We start from the raw sequence: 23,869 nt of genomic DNA on the forward strand, positions 1-23,869 counted from the left end.
TCGATAATCTTAAATCGCAATAGGGGTTGAGTGATTGAAAGAACTTTTTATTCTTTACATTTTGTCACCTTATTTTCTTAGATTTAAGTGCTGCGGTGCCAACGCGCAACGAGGTTAGAATAAGGGAACATCGTGGAGAGCATGCAGGAACAGCAGGAAGACTTGAGAATTTGCAAAGGGAAGAACAAATTTTAAATTTTATCGGAGCAGGTCCTTGTTGCTGGATCTTGTGCACGAGTTTTTGCAGAGCAGGTCCGAGTAATTCAACAAACGTATAAACAACATTTCACATTCAACGTGTCCAAGCACTACAACCTTCTTTCCCTGCAGAGATCAATATTGTGAATACATTTTTGGACAAAAAGTTCAGCTGTAGATTTACGCGAAATCAAATTAACAATTTTCAAAATACGTATGTTTGGTCTAGTAATAATCCTTATGCAATTCGGAGAACCAATTTTCAACATCAGTTTTCTCTTAATGTATGGGCAGAAATTGTCAACAAGTTACTTGTTGGGCCGTATATCTCACCAGACCTTTTTACGAGCGAAATTTATCTGGACTTTTTGCAACATAATTTATCTGTGTGAATCGGTCGAACTCGATCTGTTGCATGGCCCGTAAGGTCACCAGATCTAAATCCATGTGATTGTTTATCGTCGCGTCTATGTAAAGTTTAGTTTTGAAAACGCCTGTCATATGAGAAGAATTAATTTGCTTGTATTAAATATGATGCGACAACAGTAGAGAAAACCCGATTTCATTATTTTATGCCGTTTTAAATCGTTGCGTTGAACCTAACTTTGAACACTGAGTAAAGTTCTATATATAGTTAAACAGTTGCTACAAGTTTCTATAATAAGGGTAGGATTTGGGCAGTAATTAGTTTGTAACTTAATTTTTTTTCTGTATGTTTTGAAAGCTAATCATATCAGTTTTACTGCCTTGTGACACCTTTGTGTAGTACCTGCGATTTATAGTTAAAGTTTTTTTATTACTATTATTATTATAAATTATAAACAAAACACCTAAAATAGTAATACATTTATTGATAACACTATAATAACTTTAATACCTGGACATAAATACTATATAATATAACTTATATTCTCACTATGGAGATGCAACCTAGAAAAACAATAAAACAATTAAAAAACAAATAGATTTAATCAAATTAATTAATTAAACTTACGATAAGTAAATGGCCACTCTTGTCCTTGTGAATCCTCTCTGGTTTACCAACTTGAATTTCAATCGTTCCATTCTTGTTACCGTTCATGTGATGCACAATCCTAAAAACCCTTTTATAAAAAGAGGACTTTTTAATTTTAAAAAAAATCCTGCTTACGTTGTAGTGTTTACAATCTCCAACAAATTCCTCTCTTTGGTAGCGTCTACGATCATCGTAATAGCCTCTATCAAATTGGGCACCTCAAGAATCAAATCCCCCTTGTCCTTTTTGATGAGGTCCTCCGGGATCTTAATTAAAACCAACCGATCGCTCTCGTGGGTTACGATGAAGCTCAATCTCTTAATTGGTAACACGTGTTTCAGTTTCGCCGAAGATCCTTTACATTCTAAGACGTGTAAGTTGTTCTGGGTCACCAGGATGGTACGTTCTCTCGGTTTGTACCCGTGACGGTCGTATTTCATCACCGAAGTTGCATACTGAAAAATACTGAATCTTATTAATCAGCCATTTTTAACTTTATGAGAACATTTAAATGTTCCTTTCCTCTATTATTGGACATAAGTGTTTTGTCTCCTTTTTTTATACAGTAGCTTAATTATTCCTATATTAAGAACTTGGGGGATAATTTTCTGTTAAAATTATTTAATTAAAAATGTGTATTAATGGCTTTTAATATAAAAAGTAATAAGTTGTTTGTGGTATCTTAATATACCACCTTTGCCAGGAGCTTTAGGCGGCTTAAGCTGGCTATAGATCCAGACCTAATTTTTAAAAGTAGATGTTAAATTTATTTGCAATATCAACTTTCTTTGTAATTAATGGTAATGGAAAATAATAAATACATAACTTTTTGGGACATTAATTGAATCTTCAATTTGAGACTTGCAATGCTTTATTTTGATTTTACAAATTAGTATTTCTATTTTTTTGGGTATCCTTTGTATTTATTTATTTTTATTCCTGGTATAATTTCTGCTTAGTATTTGAGTATTTTATTAACCCATTTGTCACAAATAAATATTTAAAAGGTCGTCGCTGTCGTTTTTATTATAAAAAAATCCCAATTTAGTTTGCTAAACAGTTCTATAAATTCATCATAATAAATTAATTACTTACCACTTCTCTATCTCCATTCAGGGTGGCAGCATACGATTTCTTGGCCTGTAATGCAGGCTCCGGAATTCTACTATAAACAAAAGGCTCCGCAACACTTTGTGGATAGCTTTTCTTATTTCCTACAAATTATTTTAACTACACACATCGCTCCAAAACCGCCTCAGTGGCAAATAACCTTTAAACAATGACTCTGCCAACACTTTCAGCTCAAACTGACGTTTTCTATCTGGAGTTAATGCTAACCGGTAGCGTCTAGACATATTAGCAGCGTACATCACCTCAAGCAATTTGGAAGCTTCTTCACAAACCTTTGGATGCGGCGGCCATTTTCTATCCAGGATATTTTGTGGAAGGTTCTTGGCCAGGCGCTCAAGCCAGTTTCTCTTCGTTGCCAGAATGAATTTCCTGTTGTCCTCGTTTGGTGGGTCATGTCTGGTAATATAACCGCGTATAAACCTGCAGAAGAATCCTGCTTTAATGCTACTGAACTGAAATAAATTAGACTCGAACTAACGATCTTATGGTCATGGCAGCCTGTTTCCTTCTCATGGCGTTGATTCTGGCCAAATATCGTCTGATATACTTTTGAACTACTATGACATTTTCGCGCAGCTTCAGGTATCTCCTTCTTTGCATCAAACCCTTCCAATGGGCCTGAATGATGCTCGCCAAGTCGTGTTTCTTTGCTTGGAACGCGTCTTCTGTGCGGAAGAGCGTCTGTGGGTGACGAATGAAGATTTTGGTCCTAAAAAGCAATTCTATGGTTGGTTCAAGCAAAAAAAGCTCTAATTTCCGTTGAATGAAATTATTCAAAGATTTCAATTTTAGGTTTTTGTGGTACTTACTTTCCCATTTGGTACTCCACACCCTCATAACCAAGAGCACAAACCAAATGTTGCACTCCATCTTTCGCGGTGCCTCGATAGTTGGGCCACGTTTCGGTGCAAAGGGACTTGTACCTCTTCAGGAAAAGTTCGTATGTGCGTCTGTAAGCGAAACCTGCCCTACGCACCCTTAGGTTCTCCATTAGCCCTAAATATTGGACTTGGTGGCGTACTATTTGTTGGTCAAATAGGCCGGATCTCTTCAATTCGTTGGGTTTGATACATCTGATGTAAGAAGGTTCCTTATCCTTTAGAATGTTTATTAAATTATTCAAGGAGTTCTTGAACTGAGTGATGGCGGTGTCTGGCCTCTTTTTGCTTTGAAGTTCAGATTCTGTAAACACCGTCGATAAGATGCTGTTTGAAGAAGAAGACATGGCTTCCCTTAAATCTCTGAACAAGAGATCGTTGTTTTTTTCTATAAAGGTGTTGATGTTGTAAGTGACTGCCCCCGCATAATGAATTAGTCGGAATTCCTAAAAAAAAAACATTCGGTAACAATAAAATCCGAGAAATAATTAATAACATACGCTTCTATCCATAATTTTTTGCAATTTAATATCAGCTTTCATATGGCTTATATAGTGATCGTGGTGCTCAAACTGTTTATTTAATTTATTAAGTAAAGTGCGGTCAGTAGGATCTCCTGGCCGTAGACATTCTTCATCCATAAACGCTATCATCCCCTTATGTTTTTCCTCGATTAAATCGCAAATGATTTTATTGTCGAAATAAGTGACGTGCTCCCATTGGATGCCCTCCTTTTCGTATTCTTCCTGTTCAGATCTCAATGTTAGCTCGATGAAGAGTTGTTGAAGTTTCTCGTTGCAGAAGTTGATGCAGAGCTGCTCAAAACTAAAATTGAAAATGAAAGTTTGTTTTTTGAATAATATTAAATAATGTGGTTGGTTTATTTAACTTTTTTTTTGATTAAACCGTGTTTTTTGTGTAAAACGGTAGATGAAATGGAAGGCGATAGTTGTTTAAGATTGATCCTATAAGTTGTGATTTAGGGCAGCAAAAGCGTTGCTTTACGAGTATTATGTTCTGTTTTATTAGCGTATTTTTTATTTTTCTCGATTTTCTTTTTCTCACTTTATTAGTTTATTTTTTCCACTTATTTTAGGAAATTATTGACAAGCCGTATCTAAGAAAGTTCCAATAGATCAACGTTAAACAGATGAAATTGAGGTTTAATAATAACGAAGCTGGTAATAGTGTCGACTAAACTTTAAAAATCCTATATACCGTATTAAATTTAATCCACTTATATAATATATACATATTTTTTTTATTTTATGATCTCAGGAAAATATGTACTGTCAACAATAGAACAAGTGGATTAAGTGGTATTTTTTACCTGTTCTTCTCCAAAATCTCGAACCCATAAATATCTAAAATACCCATAACAACATTACGTCTACGATCACTGGGCTGTAGAGAACTGTTTATTCGTTTCACCAACCAAGTGAACAGCCGGTCATATACAGCTTTTGATAAGGCGTCACGCGCATAAGTGGCCAGATCTAGATCTAGCGGTGTCGTCACTACATCCCTTATAGTTTCTATGGTACGTTGAACGAGTGAGAGGCTTAGTTTGTCTCTCTTGCAATTGATTAACTGCCAAAAGAAAATTCAAGATGATATTTTATTTGTCCTCTCTCGTCATCCTACTTACATTTGCAACTGTTTCAACCACTTCAGGATTAGCTATAACAGCTTTACCATCAGCAAGAGAAAATTTTACGTTTCCTAAATGTAGAATGGCCCCTATGATGTTAAATATATCTTGTCGGTCATTTTGGCTGAAATCTAATGTCGATAAGGCTCTCTCCACTTCTTCGTAGTTGGTTTTGTCTATGTTGATGTCTTCTTCGAAGTTCTTCAAAATACATGTTTAAAACGTTTTGTTACAAGTACTTCAATATTGACTTACTCCATTAGACAAATAGTTGTATTGCCTCAAGTTCCTGCTTAATGATAACTTGGATAAAGTGTTCTCGTTAGCACCATTTAGTAATTGATAAAAAATATGAAAATTCCTTTCTCCAGGTCCTTGACTGATAACTCTGGACTTTTCCAGGAGGTAGTTTAGGATATTGCCCCCTACAGGGTTACCCTAAAGGTATTATTAAATATAATAAAGGTCATTGTTTATATACGGAATAACTTACCTCGAAATTAAACTGAATATCCATGAACTTTCCAAAACGACTGGAATTGTCATTTCTCTTAGTCCGCGCGTTTCCGAAAGCTTCCAATAGCGGGTTGGATTGCAGCAGTTTGTTTTTCACAGTTTCGATATCTCCCTTTTGCTCTGTGATTTCTGAGATGTAGTGGAGGACTTTTTTTGACGCTTCGGTTTTTCCCGATCCCGATTCTCCTGTAGGATAATAAGAAATATTAAGATTATTCAATACCTTTACAAAATACCGTATATTTTGAATCATCATAATTCGGTAGAAAACTTAGTTTTTTTGATTTTTTAGGAGGAATTTCCTGATGGTTTAGGGCATTTTAATAATATCAATAGGATTGAACTGATTCTTTATAAAATTACTCAACATTTAATTTTAAATTATATAGTTCATTTCACCTACCTGAAATTAAGATACATTGCTCTCTGTTTTCTTCCTTTAAAGATCTATATGCGGTATCGGTCACTGCAAACCTAAAATTTGACTTTTATAAAAAAAAAACTTTTTATTGAGGCGGAAAATATTTCATAACTAGAACACATGAGCACGGACTACTAAGAATTATTACGAATATAAAACTTGATCTTGGACTATTGTGAGGTTTGGAAATATTTGTATCGTTCCAACAGATGGCAGAAATGTCATAAACCCACTTTTATACATATAACAAAACAAAGAAGTGAGATTATAGACTTAACTATATGTACTAATTAAATTACATAAATAATTCTATTAAAAACTGGCATGTATCCATGGAGGAGAGTTGCTCGGACCATAGATATATGTGTTTTCAAATTACGGGTGTTGACCGGGAAATAACAACTTGTATAAAATTAAATAATAATTGAAATCCGAAAAGATTGGGGTAATTTTAACGTAGAACTCGATCGCGAGCTAGTGCCGGTCGTGTAAAGATAAGTGACATAAGCCGGCCCCAGACGATGTGTGTATTCGGCGAATGTGCCTTCGTACTGCGGCTTCGGCTACCCTCCCACACGCTGCGGCATTCGGGATATATTCCACATCGCAACTTTGTTGGCAAACGTTCGCCACAGGGCCTCTGAATGAAGACAAAATAGGCAAATAAGTGTGCGTAGCTAAGCACACCGTCTGGGAGCTAACGCGAATGAGCGCGACCTCCTTTGATGCGTGCCCTAAAACCGACAGCAGTTCGGATAGCGGCCGAATGCCGAATGATACACGCACTTGCCCTCCCACACGCTCCGCGAAATACCGCGAATGCCGAACGTTCGCCACTTATACACATCGTCTGGGGCCGGCTATAGACAAACTGGACTGAATATGTGGAGAAACTGACTTACACAATCATTAAGTGCTACACTTTCCGGACTGCTATCACAGTTAAATTACGGTTTAATTACTTTAGTACTCATAAAATAATATGTTAGAGAAAGACCAGTTTGCTTTAAAAACAATGTGTAAAACAAAGAAGGACGTTCATCCAAAAATGTAACTTTTTAAATAATAAGTCTTTAAAAGTGGGTCGCATTTCATTTTTCTTTGATTCAATTTCAAGAAACTATTCGTATTTTTTTCAAACTTAGGCGCCATTTAACCGATCTGTTAAAATAACTATAAGAAACAAAAATGTCTTACACATGGGGCGGCACCTCAAAAAAGTTTTTCTTCTCGTAAGCCTTCACCTCCTTCGAGCCGTAAATCCCGAGTTCCTTATATGGATTTACGCTGATCAGCACCGATCCGATGTATGTCTACAAAATTTACATTATTATCATCATTTATTTCCCTAATAAAAATAAGATTGATGAAATAATTACATACACCTACTTAACTGATAATAACTGATAAGAATTATATTATTTTACTTACGTCTATAATATTGACAATAAAATTTAACTCAACGTAAATAATGTAATTACAAAATGCCACTTTACGACCCTCCAAAATTAAATATTGCATTTAAAAATAAACACTTACGTAAATTACGTCTTCCTTAAATCGTTTCTCCAGATTATTTACGAAGGCGGTTTCGCTGGTGTAATCGTCCAAAAGTACCGCATCGGGCACCCCGACTCTATCGCGATGCTCTAAGTTTGACTCCATTTCACTCTATGGGGGGATTTTAAAATAAGAAAATCGATAAAAATTAGTGTCAGATTTAACCCAACGGCTTTTCAGAATTATCTTTTACCGCTGGCTGTCCGTAACTCGAGACTTAAGTTATCATTTTCCTAATGGTCGCGACGAGCCAATTACGTTATTAACTTGTATATGTGATTATTTTTTAACGTAATGCCTATTAAGGTGTGTATTTCAAAAAAAAAAGAGAAAGTGCTATGGCTATAAAAATTAATCATAATCCGTTTTAGGGTAATTTTTAAATATAAGTCTTAAAATGCCATTATTTATCTTTATCGGGTAGTTATATCGAAACTGGATAAGGAGACAATAAATTTATATATGATTTTAGTTGGAATTGTGCGTTAAAAATATTGCTTTGTTAATATTATTTTTTAACTGCGATTTTCAAGTATAAATAGGCGTTTATAAAGATATACAGATATGATAAAGGAATAATAAGAGCGGACAAAAGCAAGAAAAAGGCGAAAAAACCTCACCCACCATTATTTCATATTTATTTATAAAGCTTAGTCCAACCGGACGATAATCGTCGGCAACAAAGCGATTCTCGATGTTGTCGACCGATGTTGTTATTGTGGCGGCAACTTTGCAACATCGGACAAAGCGACGACGGCATAAACATCAAAGAATGTTGGTTGTTGCGTGTTTTCCGCCTAAAATGGGTAACATCGGCCAGTTTGGACCGTATGTGGCAAAACTGATATAATTGTGTTGATTTTTTTTCGGTGATTTTTGTTTATTTTGTATATATCTATTTTATAAATTAATGTTTATTTATAGGTAAAATGTGGACCAAAAATAAAGCTTTAGAATTTATAGAGCTGTTTCACGCAGCCCCTGCATTGTGGGATTTGCAAAAAAAAGAGTATAGAGATAGAAATATAAAGTTTGATGAGATAAATAAAATATCTAAGCATTTTAATGTTGAGAGTGAGGAGATTTCAATAAAAATAAAATCTTTAAAAACTCAGTTTCACCATGAGCATAAAAAGAAACTTGTCGCTGAAAAAAGTGGGGCCGGAGCCAATTCCCCAGAGACTGAATGGTTTGGTTATAATCCCTTAAGTTTTCTTATTGAAAATAGCGTTTCCATAGGAAGCCGTAGTACTCTAGAGGTAAGTGTCGTTGTTTAATCTTACATTTTTCACTATACTATTTTTTCAATATTAATAAGTACCTACATTGTTTTTTCATTGTACAAATATAATTATGTATTTACATGGGTTGGGAAAATTGTTGAATATTAAGTTTGCTCAAAAAAAGTAAGGTGTTCCGTTAAATCTGACAACTAGTATAACATTTTTACGATGGGATGACATGTATAACTAAAACATCAATTTTTATTTTTTCATACTATATTTTTACCTAATGATTTAAGATAATAATTATGCAAAATTATGTTGCCATGGTACCATTCCTTGAGGTGAATTAAAATATCTTGCAAATTCATTTCTGATCTCTTTAGCATTTTCAGAGCTCCTTCTAGGAATGTTTTGTAAATTGAGCATAGCTATTCCATCTATTTCACTGCGCCAATTACCTCTAATAACCGTGCCGGTTTCAGTATCCTCATAATCAAATGTACCCGGTGGATTATATGAGCGGATCGAGTCTAAATTCCTCCTAAGATAGTTATGTATATGAATGCAAGCAAGAACAATAGAAGCGACTTTTTTAGGCTCTAAAGCTATAGGTCTTCTAAATATCCTAAAAACAGCAACCAGTAAACCAAATACATTTTCAATTATTCGTCTTGCTCGAGATAATCGATAGTTGAAATCTCTTTCATTTGATTCATAAGAGCCAGGGAAAGGTTTCATTAAATTCGTGCTTAATGCAAATGCATCGTCACCTACTAATATAAATGGAAGGGGTTTCTGTAAGCTCTGCAATGTTTTATAATTGGGTATTTTTAATTCGTTATTAACAAAGTTGTCGTGAAAATCCGTACTATTGAACACACCACCATCTGAAATTCTACCTTGGCAGCCTACATCGGCATACCTGATTTTATAGTCTGCATCTGCTATAGCCATTAAAACAAAACATTTAAATTTTATTTTTAATTAAATTATAAAAGATAACATTTTATTCAAATTGAAGATGGGTGAATATGACGATATTCAAAAAAAACCTACTGCATACAATCAAACCCCCGAGCACTTATTTGTATATTCATCACATTCATCATCTCCAATGTTGTCTCCTACAAAGACACTTACTGACAGTCAATCCTATACTCATCAGTTTCAATCCTATCAGTGCCAACCTGCTCATACCACCGGGTTAACAACTCAATACTCTCAGCAAGCCTTAAAGCAAATAAACTCCCCCCTGGAAAAAGAAATGACTGAGCAAGCATCAACCGCTGAATATTCAACCATTGGTGAATTCTTAGTATTAAAACCAAGTGATGTTTATCAATAAGTTTGTAATAAGTCATTAGAAAATATTAAAAATTAGTGTTTCTTTACTTACCTGACAATATTCTTGTAAAACTGCAATAATCACTTCACAAACTTCAGGAACAATTAAAGATATGGACTGCTTTGATATTTTAAATAAGTACATCAGACTTGTGTAAGAATCCCCAGTAGCCAAATATCGAAGAGTGACTGCTAATCGAACTGCAGGTGAAATTGAGGCACGGTAATTCGTGTTCTTTTTATAGATTTTTGGAGCTTCCAATAACAATAATTCTTCAAAATCTGTTTTAGTCATTCTCACAAAGTTTTTAAAACCACTTCCGTCATTAAGAATTAATTCCACCAACGCTTTTTTTTTCTTTGTTTTTGATGAGCACTAATTATAATAAAAGCTGCAGTAATTCCAGCGGCTTACAAGCAGTCTATATTATTTACTAAATATTTTATTGTTGCTATAATCTTCAAATTTACATTTGGACGCGATACATCTAGTGCAACATGTTGCCGGATACAAGCCGTCAATGGAAACTCAATGTTGCAATGTTGCAAAGTTGTATGTTTCTGGCGATGTTTCTTGGTCTGGACATACCTTAAGGAAGAAAATTTCGGCTTTTAAAAAAACTAACAAGGGATTTACGTATCTACATTTTAAAGTCGAATACTACACCTAAAATATTTGATGAAATTCTTCTGAAAAATCACTCGTTTAAAAACTAGATATGTAATTCTCGTGCCAATTTTTGTATATACCGAAATTGTCTCCCTTTTATATGTATATTCTACAGTTCAGGAAATGTACGGTTTATTACGGTTGATAAATATGCCAAAACCAACAATTTTTCTAAAAAAATCGTTCAATAAATATGTATTTGACGAAAATAATATATGATATATTGCTTGGGAATAATCTCTAACACAAAAAATAATTTTCCTTGAAGATGATGAGAAATCGACGTCGAAACTCTGAGGTTTGATTTATTGTCCTTTAGCCCACTACTTCAGCCTATCTTAAATTAATAAAAATTTTTGTCCCATTGTATATGAGAAATTAAATAAAAAAATCGTCTTCTATAATAGTTATTATATATTCTATTATAGTTATGGCTCGCATTATATTCGTCACAAATTTTATAATATCTCTCTCAGACCCACAGAATTTCTTTAAAAGGTTGTCGTTGTTCAAGCTTCGAAGGTTCACGATGAATCATGTCTGTATATGATATGAAAAGGTGAACTAATGTGCCACCTTCTTGGAAGTTCCAATAACATTAGGAAATATGTTTAGTAGGTTAGTATTAGCTCACGAACAATTTTTAGGGTGATAATTTTTAGGTGTACGAAAACCTACTTAAAGCGCCTCAATTTATCTATAAATTTTATCGAAATCAATTATATTTAATTTATGTGGAATTAGTAGCAAGAAATATATATCGTATTGTCCTCTTCATGATTCAAGTAAAATTATTATCTCGATTACTATATAAATGGAGGAGCGATAAAGTGTTCTAGAAATCCCCTTTTTTTAATTACATCTTATTATATATAAAGCACATCATGAATATATAAAAACTAAATCTATATCTATATAATACTAAATAAGAAAACGTAAGTGTCTTTGGAATTTTTAAAAATATTTTTGCGATTTATTAGTTTAAAAAATTACTACTTACCCATAACAAAAAAAAAAAGAAAAGAAAACACTCACCAAGCCGGGTAATGATCACGATGCAAAAAAACTGCACAGTTCAGACCCTGAAACGAAAAGGTGCCCGCCTAAACTAAATAATAGTCCACGAACTCTCGCGATAAGCTCTTTATTATCGTTTTTATCTCGCTGGTTTTATCAACAGCACGTCAGTATTGTTCTAAGTGCCCCTGGATATTAGATCATCCTCGTTTAACTCACTCATTCATTCCTCACTTATGATTAATAAAAACACACTTTTTTTCTATTTTTGATTTCTTTCTCATCAAAATAATTAAAAATAAAACCGTTTCATTTATTGCCGCATTGATATTTACATGTGTCGCTTACGAAATGAATATTAATGTAATAGTACGTTTTATAACAGCTGTGAAAGTACTGGCATTTTATCGTCGTATATATTTGGGAGCGTAAATACGGAAGATGAAGGGGAATCTTTTATTGGTTTCTTTGTTCTTCTGATGATCAGCAAAAATCGAACGCACTTATTAAAATTATAATTATAAGAAAAAAAAGTCCTGATACTACACATCGTTTGGGTACCATCAAAGTTAATAAATTGGCTATAATTAATAAATTGGTTTGATACATAAAAGGAGTAAATGGAAGAACACTAGAGTGAGAACATTACCTATAAGTATCGCTCAATGAGAATCCAACCAAGAGACCTTACATTTGGTCATACAAGCTCAAGAGAGATTCTTGTGAACTGATAAGAACCAGTTTTTATATTGATTATGTATATAATCACCAAAAAAAAAAACATCTCTATGGCAACGAAAAATTTAAATTAGAAAATCAAAAACAAAAAATCATAGACAAATGAAAGGTGTTAGGTACGAATCAATTTCAATTTAAAATAAGACAAATTGTTTATAAAAATTACGCTAACAGAAATAAAAAAGACAAACGATTTGTAGGCCCTTTTGAATTAATTGAGTTACTCGAAAATAATTTATTTCAGAATTTTTTCAAATTTGTACGAAAATTAAAAAAAAAATATTTTTCGAAAATATTGATTTTTTTTTATTTATTTGACACAAATTTCATAACTCAAAAAATTGACCAGATGTCATTTTGAAAATTTGTACACATATTTCATGGGACGATAATTGTTGCAGTCATCAATTGAGCCTTTATTCTTGAACAGAGTGTTACCACGCAGTTTTGAACATTTTAGGAAATGTATTGCAAGCTATGGATTAGTTTATTAATACAGTAAGAGGTTGAACTATTATATTTCTTATTGTTTTAATGTTCCTTGTGTTAATACCATCTGGATCTTTGCCGCTATTTTTATCTCTGCGATCGCTATATCAACGTCACTAAACCTAACAGAATGACATTTAAAAGATTATGTGTTTTTCATTGAGTTAGACTTGAGGTAGTCTGTAAATGTCCGTTGAGAATTTTCAAGTTTATTTATCACATATTCGACGGTGGAACAAAAGTGGTTATTAAAACTATTTGCAACAAAAAATCCTTAGAATCATCTTTAAATTTCCGATACACATTATGGTACAGATAAACTTTTTATTTGCATTGAGGTGTTACAAATAAGAGAAGTAAGCCAGAATTCCACTTTCTTTCACAAAGAAGTGACTTCAAATACCAGACAAAACTTAAAAATGGCTTCAAATGCTTGAAATATTTAAGAAAAATTATTCAAGGAATGACTTCAAACCCCAAAAAATTGAAAACTGTGCTTTAAACATCTGAAGGAAAAAACTTAAACTTATCACTTCACCAAACACGGAATTAAATGGAAAATGGATTCTGGAATATAAGTAACTGAATTTTATATATGTTTTAAACTTTCAAATGCACTGAAAGTAACTTCGGATAATGAATTCAAGCCCTAAGAAGAACCCTAAAACTGCACCTTACATTTCTGAAGGAAGACACTTAAAATTATCACTAACAGCTTAAAATTAAATCGAAAATTAAGTCTGGAACATACATGACTCAGTTTAACATAACTTTGAATATTTTAAATGGAAGAACTTTGCCAGTATTTTAATTGCATTAAAAAGGTGACTTTAAATATCAGGCAGAAATTAAAAATGACTTCAAATGCCTGAAATATTTAAAAATTTAAAATAGCACTTAAGCTTCTGAAGAAAGAAATTTAAAGTTATCATTTAAACTGCCTGGAATTAAATCAAAACTTAACTCTGAAATAGAAATTATTTAGTTTAATATAACTCTGAATACTTTAACCCTGAGAGAAATATAAGAATTTCATTAAAAGAAGTTCCTTATTATAACTTACGTTCCTACGTGAGAAAACTTAAAAATGAAATATTAACAATGTTTGTGAAGTTCCTCGTAAACATTCGGTATATTCTCATGGAATTTATTGTGCCACTAAAGATGCACTTTGCCTAACCTTATATACTCATAAAATTATCATATCACTAAAGATTTCTTTATGCAATTGTATAATTTTATCGTTATTTAAATTAAAAAAAAAACTCGATTTGTTTATTGACCTTTTATTTTTATTTACATACACTTAAAATATTAACACTCTATTTTATATTATTCATGGGATCCTCATCCCTTCTCCTTTTTAAATAATAAGCCTCCATTTCTTCTTCAGTAGGTTTCTTCACTTCAAACATGCTATTATATGGCCTTTTCCTTTCGTCCAACGACAACAAATAATCCGCTCTCTTCTGACTCTTCTCTTCCTCTTCCAGGGCTTTTTCTAGCTTGAACTCGTCACTATACTCTTTGCTCCTCTTCTTTTTCTTCTTTTTGGTACTTTCTTCATTTGAGGAGTTGTCCTCAGTACTTCTAACAGGTTCCTCATCTGGTGTTACCAATGGTGTATTGGTTAAAGTAGTTTCAGTTTGCTGAGTGCCTTGAGGAATACAATAGGAATGCTGAAAAGAAATTCATTACAGAGAAAATAGTCTATAAAATACAATCAAAGGTTCTTACCTTTAAAAATGATCTGCAACACTTATAACCCCATTGTCCGCCTTCCCAATAAGATCCCCATACAGATGTATGATTATTGATATAAACGTCTTCTTCATATTTAGACATCACTTCCTGTTTCTCTTGGCCTTTCAGGACTTTTCCTGACCTAGAATACTCTATATATTCCTCAGTTTGGGCTAAAAGTAACGATTTTGGTGGGGCCTGCAGATGTTCTTCTCCACCATACTTTTCCAAGACACTTGATTGAGCTTTTGTTTTGAATTGCTCTTTTTTCTGCTCGAATTCCTTCTTAAGTGCTTCTAGCCTCGTCGGTTCCGCTAATAAATGGATGTCAACACCTTTTTCATATGCTTCCCATGCGAATAATTGGGCTTTGGCATGCCCTACCGTGTCTCCAGTGAAACGTACAAAGTTCTCACCTTGAAACCTAAATTATTGCTTTTAAAATTTAAAAAAAAAAACATTTTTAAGATTTTAATACATACTGGTCTCCTTGTCCAGGATTGGGATTCTCCCTCATAGAACGTGTTTTTGGATCATAATAGGCTGAATTGGGATCCAAGTTTCTCAAATATTTCGCAGTGTCTTCACGGATTCTCAAGTTTCTTACGGTGATCCTTTGTTTGCTGTCGACTTTAGTACCAGGCATGTCAACTTCATCCACATATTTATCTTCATCTTTTTCTTCACCATCATCAGAGTCTTCAGCATCCAATTTATCAGCTTTCAGTTGTCTTTTGGCTTCTTCAACCTTCTGGAATTCTTCTATGACTGTTTTGTGTTCCAGGGGATTATAGCCACTCCACCTGTCTCTTTTCCCATCAAAACTCAAAGCTAAATTTTTCTGGATGAACTCGTCAGGTAAAATGTTGGATTTGGAGAATTTTGCTCCAACTTTCCTGGGTCTGTCCATGCAGTCCTTCTTTTTATGAGTCATTGCTCCGCAGTTTTCGCAAGCACCTTTTCTAAATTTTGTTACGATTTTCGTCTGGAAAGAGAGAGGGTTTAGACATATTAGATAAATTTAGAAAATTATGGAATGATGTTAAAAAAATCAAAAGAATAACTAGTTAATTAGATTTCATTATGTTGTATAATTATTATATGTGTAACCAGATTATACAGTTGTTTTTGTACCCCCCTCCCCTTAATCTTTTGAAGGAGAATAGAAAGGGAGGTCATGCAATATTGCTGAAAATGAAATAAGTAAGATCAGTAAAACTAACCACACATTTTATGAATATCTGAATTTTATTCGCTATACTGCTATACCTCCTATTAGGTTTAAAATAGCAAGGTTTGAAGAAATAATGAAAGCCATTAAACGTTTAAAAAACAGCCACAGTAAGGATACTGATGGAATTAATACAAAATTAATAAAAAGGCATTCTTCCACAAAGTAGCATTCCTTTCACAAAGTCACTCAATTAGTTCTGGCACCTCTACAGTGTTTAAAGCTACAAAAGTAATTCCTCTCTTTAAGGTTAAGGGCTCAGCTAATCATTATAATTACCATTCAATCTTCCTTTTCCCTATCCTTTCTAAAGTGTATGAACACATCTTAAAAACACAAATTAATGCGTTTTTAAAGTCTGATAGTTTGTTTGCAATTTATCAGTTTGCATTCCATGAAAACAGAATAATAACTCTTGATGTGGAAAATCTTACTAGTAGTGTTTTGGAAGGATTTGAGAACTTTCTCAATGCCCTAGCCTCTTTACTTGATCTCATTAAGGCATTTGATTGTGTAACACCCAGTATTCTTCTTGAAAAGCTCCATGCCTATAATTTTCATCCTGATACAGTTTGGTTGATTGCATTGTAGTACGCAATGCCACAAGGCTCTTTCTTGGGCCCGTACTACTTCTTATTTTTATCAATGACTTGGCCTTTTTACGAGTGTTATCAGTAAACACTGTTTCGTTTGCTGACGACAAAACTTACTACCAAAGTTATCATCCTTCACATATTGATGACATGGACTTTGAGACTTCTGAAAACAACCTTCTTCAGTGGTTTTTGGCAAATAGTCTTTCCCTTAACACTTCAAAAACTCGAAAACTTAACTTTACCTTCAGACATAATACAGTTGAGCATCTTGTCCTCTCAAATTGTGCAAAAGAAGAGTAAATTTTTTGGTGTCTACCTTGACCCGGAATTAACATGGAAATAGCATTTGGTTAAGCTTTTAAAAAAACTGTCCAGTCTCTATTTTTATTTAAAATTTTGGCAAACATTACATCTCTGCATACCCTTCTTAGGCATTGTACTTTTCACTCTCATCTAACTCTTGCGATTTTGTCATGGGGCCATTGTTGCCGTATAGACAAAGTATTTGGGCAGCAGAGAAAGTCTATTCGTATCCTGACTGGACTGGGATATTATGAAGATTACAGGCAATCATTTAAGAGTCTTAAAATCTTAACACTACCTTCTGTTCACATTCTACAGTGCTTGCTGCATGTCCATCAAAACTTAAATCTCTATAAAACTCATGAATACTTCTGCAACTATCCAACTAGAATCTGTAGAGATCTCTTGAGAGATTTTAACCAACTTGAAAGTTCCAGAAACAGAACCAGGTATTTAGCCACAAAATTGTATAATTGTATTTCAACAGGTATTATGGCTCTTGACATATTACATTTCAAAGGGCAAGTAAAAGACTACCTTTTAATTAATGCCTTCTATTCACTTGAGGAGTACTTTCAATCAAGTTTTAATTTTGTTTTGTAATGTCTGTACACATATTTGTTTGTAATTACAATTTTATAATTTTATAATTTAGATTTTTTTATTTTAGTTTTAGTACATATACCTTCACCTGTAAAAATACATTGTTGTATGTTGTTTGCAAATAAATTAAATGAAATGAAATACATCATTTAATAGCTCCCACTGAATGTTCTATGGTCCTAGAATATTAAGTCATTACTTCTACTCATAGCAGCCTGTCAAAATGAAAGAAGTAAGTGAGTTAAACAGTAACAACAATTAAATTCTTTTATTTCTAAATTTTATATGTAAAAAAAAAATAATTTTTCTACATCAATAAACATCAATTATTGGTACTTACTGTATCAACCCCTCTCTGATACCACTCGTTGATCTCAGAAAACTTCTTCTGGCGATCCTCTTGTGGCCTCTGATGTTTAAGAGTAGGACCACTAGTTCCATAGTACCAAGGGGCATTGGATATATACTGGGGAATATGAGGGTTAATATCTTTACCCTCTTCATCGACAGCAGCGGGGGCGGTACCCGCTTTCCGGGCTTCTTCAAGTTCTTTTGCCTTTTTCCAGTCTTCTCTGGACTTTTTTTGAGGTTCATCTTCTAAATCTTGTTTGGTCTTTAATATTTGCGAGACGGCCACGCTTGTGGCGCTACTGGCCATTGTGACGTGGTTATTTAATTAGTTTAGTTGCATTCACAAATAATAAATAAATAATGGTGAAAATAGTTGTTTTTTTTTATATCAAGTGCACATACACAGTTTTACTTGTTATCAGCTGACTAGTTTGACGTTTAACTGGTGGTGAAATAAATACCAACGATGACAATGACAACTGGTTAAAGCCAAATTTGACTTATAGCGTTTTCCATTTGATGTACTGCTGCGCACTAATCCCTGTTTTCGTATTCCATTTGAAAAATAGTGCATATAATTAATAATATTGCATCGAGTACATGTTTTCACGCACCTTCGCTGGGAAATTACTGCGTCGGTCCAATGCTTCTATTAAATATAAAATATGGCGGCAAAAACAAACAAAAATTTAACGAACTAGCTGCTATTTTATCTATATTAAGCAGTAGCGAAACAGACTCTGAATATGAAATGGTACTAATTGAATATGGAATTGAATACCCTTCAACCTAAAATGGAAAATTCTAAAGATGTGATTACCGAATTCAATAATAAACAGGTAGCCTTTCCTATGTTCTGTTATATGCAGGATGTCTCAAAAATATACCGACAAACTTCAAAGGGTGGTAAGAAACATCAAAACAAATATTTTTTTTCCAGTAAACATATATCCGCAAATAAGCCGTTTGGGCTGTAGGGCAAAAAAACTGTTTTTGGTACTATAATTTTGCTCATTAATTGAATCGCTGCTTGCAATACTCGCTTGTACGAAGAGAGATATCCAATTCGTAAGCCGCCTCTGTTGAAAAGAAATACCAATAATTGCTTGCAAACAAATTGGAAAGTGAAAATACCAATAAATTAATTGCCAAATTAATTCAAACTTAACCAAAAAAGTGAAAATTTCACAATTTACACTGAAAATTAAAAAAATCTATTTAATTTTTGACGCATTTGTGCACAATTTTGACGTGAAGGTGCGCACCGAGTTCTGCAATTTCATTACAAATAGAAAACGCTATTAGCGTGAATGAAAATCCACATTTGATAAGAATGACAGATTAAAGCTTCTTCCACATGGTATCTGAAAAAAAAGTGGAAGGTAGCGGAATAATTTTGCGCAAAAGTCAAACTGTTATATTGACAATCTGTCTGTCATAAGAACGTCATTTTCAGTGAAGTAAAGCAAATTTTATTGATAACAGACAGAAACAGAAACGCGATAAGAGACTGATATTCTAATTTAGGATTTTCCTGTTATTTTACTTAATTTTCCATTTCTTAAGAGGTGATAGTGAGGTGGTTAGTCAGTGCTAAAATGTAACGGAAAAATATATTGTATGAAATAAGGGCCAACAGCCAGAAAAATTAACGGTTCGGATCCAGACACTACAGCGGATTGCTTTGAATTATGGAAATATCCTGGAAATGCTTTCATTTCTGTTTTCTTGTGTTTTTCGTGGGGTTTTGTAAAGGATTTCCAATTAATTTGGAAGATAGTAATACTGGTGAGTCACCCTTTAGTTTGATTACATATGATCTCCCACTTCTTGCAGGTTGCATGTTCACTCTCACTTTCTGATAAAGAAACAATCATATGGTCAATTGTCTGAGTATTAAATAATTTTTATATGAGTAACGTGAGAGTCTTTGGGTTATTGATGCAAATATATATCAAATTAAGTGGCATACACTTAAACTATGTCAATTGTTTTGATATTTTTTAATTACATGCTATTGTATCATATGATTGAAGTCTGGATCAAATTATCAGATAATTTTAATTGTAACTTCATTCAAAAAGACTTTCTGGATAGTAACTATTTTCTCGATGATCTCTTTTAATGATGATGTTCAATTTATTGTAGCATTTATGAAATATTATAACTCTTTCAACAAAAAGTACTCACTTGCCCTAAGCCCTATATCTTTAATATAAGCAACTTCATATATTTTTTAATTTAAATCTATTGGACATGTGTGTCTAAAAGAATTTTGTTGGATACTTTATTTAGCTCTGCATTCACTGATGCAATTTTACCATCATAAGTCACAATTTTATGTCCAAATAAACAGATAATTGCTCATAAAATGCTGTTAGAATGATAATTATTATAAAGTGGATATTGGAAAAAACATAAATCACTTTAATAACTGGAGTTTTAAAAAAATTCTCATAATATACATTTGCATCAAAATGGGTCACTATTAAATTATTTAAATTTGTTTGGTCTGTCACTCAGTTAAGAGCAGAAGTTTTCTAAAATATAATTTACCTGCCACTTAAATGGTCAGATTAAATCTACAAATTACAATCATATAAAAAAGACCTTAAAAAATAAAAGTTAAACTATAATTTTATAGTTAAACTGGCAATAGAAAAAACTTAATTTTATTTATGGTGACTTACAAATTGGCAAATTATAGGTATTCCCCCTGATTAGTTAACCTATTCTATTACAAGCATTAAAAATCCCAGGCAGCCCTTCTATTAAACATTTGAACCACAGCCAAGAGCCATTGTCTCGATAGACAGGTTCAAAGTGCAAACGTACATTGTGTTCGGAAATGCATATAATAATAAATAATTGGTAGGTTTGTCTGGTACATTGATAGAATTGACTAGTCAGATTTAAAACATGTATATTGGAATGCCTTGAGTTAAAAGCTTTTTAAAATTTTCTACTACAGGGCAAGTGAGCACTATTCAGTCAATTTCTATTCTTCATTTTAGTGAAGAAACTTGTGATAACTCAATGGTTCTTGAGCCAGTTACTGAGCTTGAGATCATGCAGTTAGATAAGTTTTTTCCATTAATTTCATGCAAGCACTCAAGTAGTGTTCATGATATTCCTTGTTCTTTGTTAATTAAAGTATATGAAGGCATAACTACAGTCCGCATAACTGCATCATGTCAAGAAAGTCAAGTTTTTCTCATTCAACTGAATGAAAAATAAAATCAAATTTTCAAAAAAAATCAAAAAACACCTTTTTTTTAAATATTTAAAATGTCTATAACTCAAAATCTCATTATTAACTTGGAATTTTAAAAATTCATATGCAGGTTCTATGATTGATTTTATTAGCCACCTAATTTCAGTGTATTGCAAACAACTTTGATGAAAAACTAAAAAAAAAAATATAAAAAATTTTTTTTTTTTTTTAAATCCTCAAAATGTTTATTACTCAAAAACGATGTAGAGTTTTTAAAATGTGTCCACAGATTCTTTTATTCATTGGACACCTATTCTATTGATCATAATGATTAATTCAAGTGCACTTTAAAGAGTTCCTGGGAAGTGTGATAGTGTACTAATTTGTTCAGCTAGCATTGATCATGTACTTGGTAAACTTGCTCTACTCATATTTTTGTTATTTGGAAACTGAGCAGTATTGTTGACAAAAAAAATTGTCTTATTATTATGCTAGTGTTTGAATAAAATTATGCTGAAATAAAGCTCTAATTACATTTAGAAATAAGTTTAATAGAAATATACCTACTGGCCATTTATTTTAACTGCCACTATTAAAATTTCCTATATTATGCAATTAAAAATTATATATTGAAGTCAAAAGAACTGAAAACCCAACATGAAAATTTAAGTTGGTAGATTTTGTTTGCCAAAACTTAAATTATAATTTAAATGGATTTTTTTTTCTCAATTTTGTATAAAGTGACAGAAAAAATGTTCACTTTTTGATAGCAATTTATTTATATAACATATGTTACTGATGGTATGTCTTGTAAATTTATATTTTAGGTTGATTGTTTTGTGAACCTATGTATATTAGGTTATATTTTTATTATACAAACTTATAATAGGCTTATATTGCTTGTGGTGATTTTATACAATTTTAGATGAAACGACTTTGTGATTTTTTTTTAAATTTCTTTATTTCAGATTATATAAATGTAAAAAAAAACCAATATAAAGTCAAAGATCCCCAACCAGGTAATTAAGTACACAACAACCTTACGTTAATAAATCAATAATTTTACTAATTCTAACTGTTCAGATATTCCTCAATACTATAAGGCTCAAGATTAGTTAAAAACTGTTTTAATTTTAGTTTAAAAACTGCTTCTCACTTGTAATGTTTTTTATATTGCTACTTAACTTGCTATAATAAGTACCCTTCTCATATAAGATTAAGCAATCTACTGGAAAAGGGATATTATTTGTAAATGTACTGTTGTTGTGATTGATATAGTGGCATAATTGTAGAAAATTCGGTTTATACATTATTTTAATAAGCCGTTTCTATGTTAGAAAAATTTCTTAAACCCTATAGTTAGAAGCCCAAACAATTATACCATATCTAGGAGTGTTTTCGAAATTCACAAAATACAGTATTCTTCTAGATGACTCATCCATATATTTTGGAACAAATCTAATGCATTAACAAATTTTATTGAGTTTTCAATTCCGATATTGTATATAGGAAGACCTGGTTAAAAACTCATTGGAATTATTTATTATAAGTGAATCAGGTTTTTCTAATTTGTTTAATTTGGCCCTGAATACAACTATAACAACTTATAGATTAGTTTTTTCTTTATTTAAACATAGACTGTTGTTCTTAAACCCATTATCTCTACCAATTTAAACACAAACTCTAGTTAAATAGCTAGATATTAGATGCTTTTACTGACAGATTTATGTCACCTGCAAATTGTATTATATTGCAATATGAGTAATGCATTTTAAAACTGAACTGATAACTCTCTGATACCTTTGACTTAAACAACCATGCAAGAGCGTCCTCTAACTCCATACATATACAGTTTTCTCAAAATCATTTCCTATATAGGGTATCAAATGCCTTTGAAAGGTCCAAAAATGAACTGAGCCACATATTACCTACCTCTGAATGTTCCAAACTGCCCAATTAAAGACTGTGTAGACCTTTTTGGAAGGTATTCATGCTGCTTTTTAAAAAAAAATTTGCATTCTATCATGAACTCAATCTCACAGACATGACTGTCTTAAAAACATTTGAAAATCCAGGAAGCAGGCTTATGGGTCTATAGTTACCAAATGAGTCAGTACCACCCTTATTTTGATACAAACGCTTAATGTGATTTAGGAAACATGCCCTCTTTAACAGAGTTGTTTATTATATGACATAAAATATTGCTGATTGCCGGAACCACATGACAGATTAAATTAGAAGGAACTTCATAATCTCCTGCACTGCATTTCTTTTTTATTTTTTTAGTTAGTTCTAAAAGTTCGTTTTCTGTGGCTGGTTTTAAAAATAAGGATCTTGGATTTTTTGGAAAGTTTATTGGACTATCCATATCTTTTTATAAATCTGAAATCGACTCAAATAAATATGTATTATAGTTATTTGATATTGTGTCAGGACTTCCAGCATTAATGCAGTCATTTTCACACTTGGTATTTTTCATTATTTCACTATAAATTTTCCTCATACCTTTATTTTTATTTTCTGAATGTTTTATTCTATTTGCATAGTTTTCGGTTCAGACTTTAATGAATAACTCATCGTATTCCTTTTTTACTTTTAAGTATGCCTCTCGATATGAATTGTTGTGCATGTTCAACACCAAAATGTCCAATTAATAAACAAACTCTAGATGACCTAAGTGACTATCAGAGAATCCAATACGAATTTTTTCAATAATTTTCCAGGTCATACACAGTTCTTAACTGGGGTTGCTGCAGTGCTGATTACTGTTGGCAGTATCATTTTGGCTGGATGCCTTTGTTGTCAGAAGAGAAAAGGATTTGAGGTAATGTATAGGTAGCATAATATATTATGATGCACTAATATAAAATATACATTTTTATGCAATCATTACATTTTAAAGGATGATCAAGAAAAGGTAGGTTTTTAGCAGTAAATAATAAATAAATAAAGAGGATCCTAATTTAATTTTTTT

At 32.5% G+C, this 23,869-nt stretch overlaps 3 protein-coding genes across 4 annotated transcripts in view; 1 reads left to right on the forward strand and 2 right to left on the reverse strand.

Annotated features, from left to right (window-relative positions):
* Positions 1 to 1,029: 1,029 nt before the first annotated feature.
* LOC126750315 (unconventional myosin IC) lies at positions 1,030 to 11,807 on the reverse strand. Its single transcript, XM_050459887.1, has 16 exons — positions 11,646 to 11,807; positions 7,350 to 7,481; positions 7,008 to 7,123; positions 5,793 to 5,863; positions 5,367 to 5,575; positions 5,129 to 5,311; positions 4,871 to 5,074; positions 4,553 to 4,812; positions 3,723 to 4,047; positions 3,154 to 3,668; positions 2,823 to 3,053; positions 2,484 to 2,764; positions 2,309 to 2,427; positions 1,349 to 1,668; positions 1,193 to 1,292; positions 1,030 to 1,128 (listed from the first exon to the last, which is right to left on the reverse strand). The coding sequence occupies exons 2-16, from the start codon at positions 7,473 to 7,475 to the stop codon at positions 1,114 to 1,116; spliced, it is 3,075 nt and encodes a 1,024-aa protein (XP_050315844.1). The 5' UTR covers positions 7,476 to 7,481; positions 11,646 to 11,807; the 3' UTR covers positions 1,030 to 1,113.
* A 2,317-nt stretch (positions 11,808 to 14,124) lies between these two features.
* On the reverse strand, positions 14,125 to 18,103 carry LOC126750586 (pre-mRNA-splicing factor Slu7). The gene is made up of 4 exons (XM_050460232.1): positions 17,671 to 18,103; positions 15,080 to 15,582; positions 14,592 to 15,021; positions 14,125 to 14,533 (listed from the first exon to the last, which is right to left on the reverse strand). The coding sequence occupies exons 1-4, from the start codon at positions 17,986 to 17,988 to the stop codon at positions 14,177 to 14,179; spliced, it is 1,608 nt and encodes a 535-aa protein (XP_050316189.1). The 5' UTR covers positions 17,989 to 18,103; the 3' UTR covers positions 14,125 to 14,176.
* Positions 18,104 to 19,149: 1,046 nt separating this feature from the next.
* The window catches only part of LOC126748868 (uncharacterized), a 28,786-nt gene continuing 24,066 nt past the window's right edge, over positions 19,150 to 23,869 (forward strand). For both annotated transcript variants that reach the window (XM_050458391.1, XM_050458398.1), the window contains exons 1-2: positions 19,150 to 19,469; positions 23,619 to 23,719. In XM_050458391.1, coding sequence (XP_050314348.1) covers positions 19,373 to 19,469; positions 23,619 to 23,719 — 198 coding nt within the window. In that variant the 5' untranslated portion in view covers positions 19,150 to 19,372. The remainder of the gene's footprint in view (positions 19,470 to 23,618; positions 23,720 to 23,869) is intronic.

Source organism: Anthonomus grandis, chromosome 2, assembly GCF_022605725.1.
Source record: "Anthonomus grandis grandis chromosome 2, icAntGran1.3, whole genome shotgun sequence".
Lineage (NCBI taxonomy): Eukaryota > Metazoa > Arthropoda > Insecta > Coleoptera > Curculionidae > Anthonomus > Anthonomus grandis.

Coding starts and splice junctions, on each gene's coding strand:
- LOC126750315 (XM_050459887.1), bottom strand. CDS start 7,475: ATGGAGTCAAACTTAGAGCATCGCGATAGAGTCGGGGTGCCCGATGCG. Junction 4,813..4,870: donor TGGTTGAAACAGTTGCAAAT/GTAAGTAGGATG, acceptor TTCTTTTGGCAG/TTAATCAATTGCAAGAGAGA. Junction 3,054..3,153: donor GTGGAGTACCAAATGGGAAA/GTAAGTACCACA, acceptor ATTGCTTTTTAG/GACCAAAATCTTCATTCGTC.
- LOC126750586 (XM_050460232.1), bottom strand. CDS start 17,988: ATGGCCAGTAGCGCCACAAGCGTGGCCGTCTCGCAAATATTAAAGACC. Junction 15,022..15,079: donor AATCCTGGACAAGGAGACCA/GTATGTATTAAA, acceptor GCAATAATTTAG/GTTTCAAGGTGAGAACTTTG. Junction 14,534..14,591: donor GTTGCAGATCATTTTTAAAG/GTAAGAACCTTT, acceptor ATTTCTTTTCAG/CATTCCTATTGTATTCCTCA.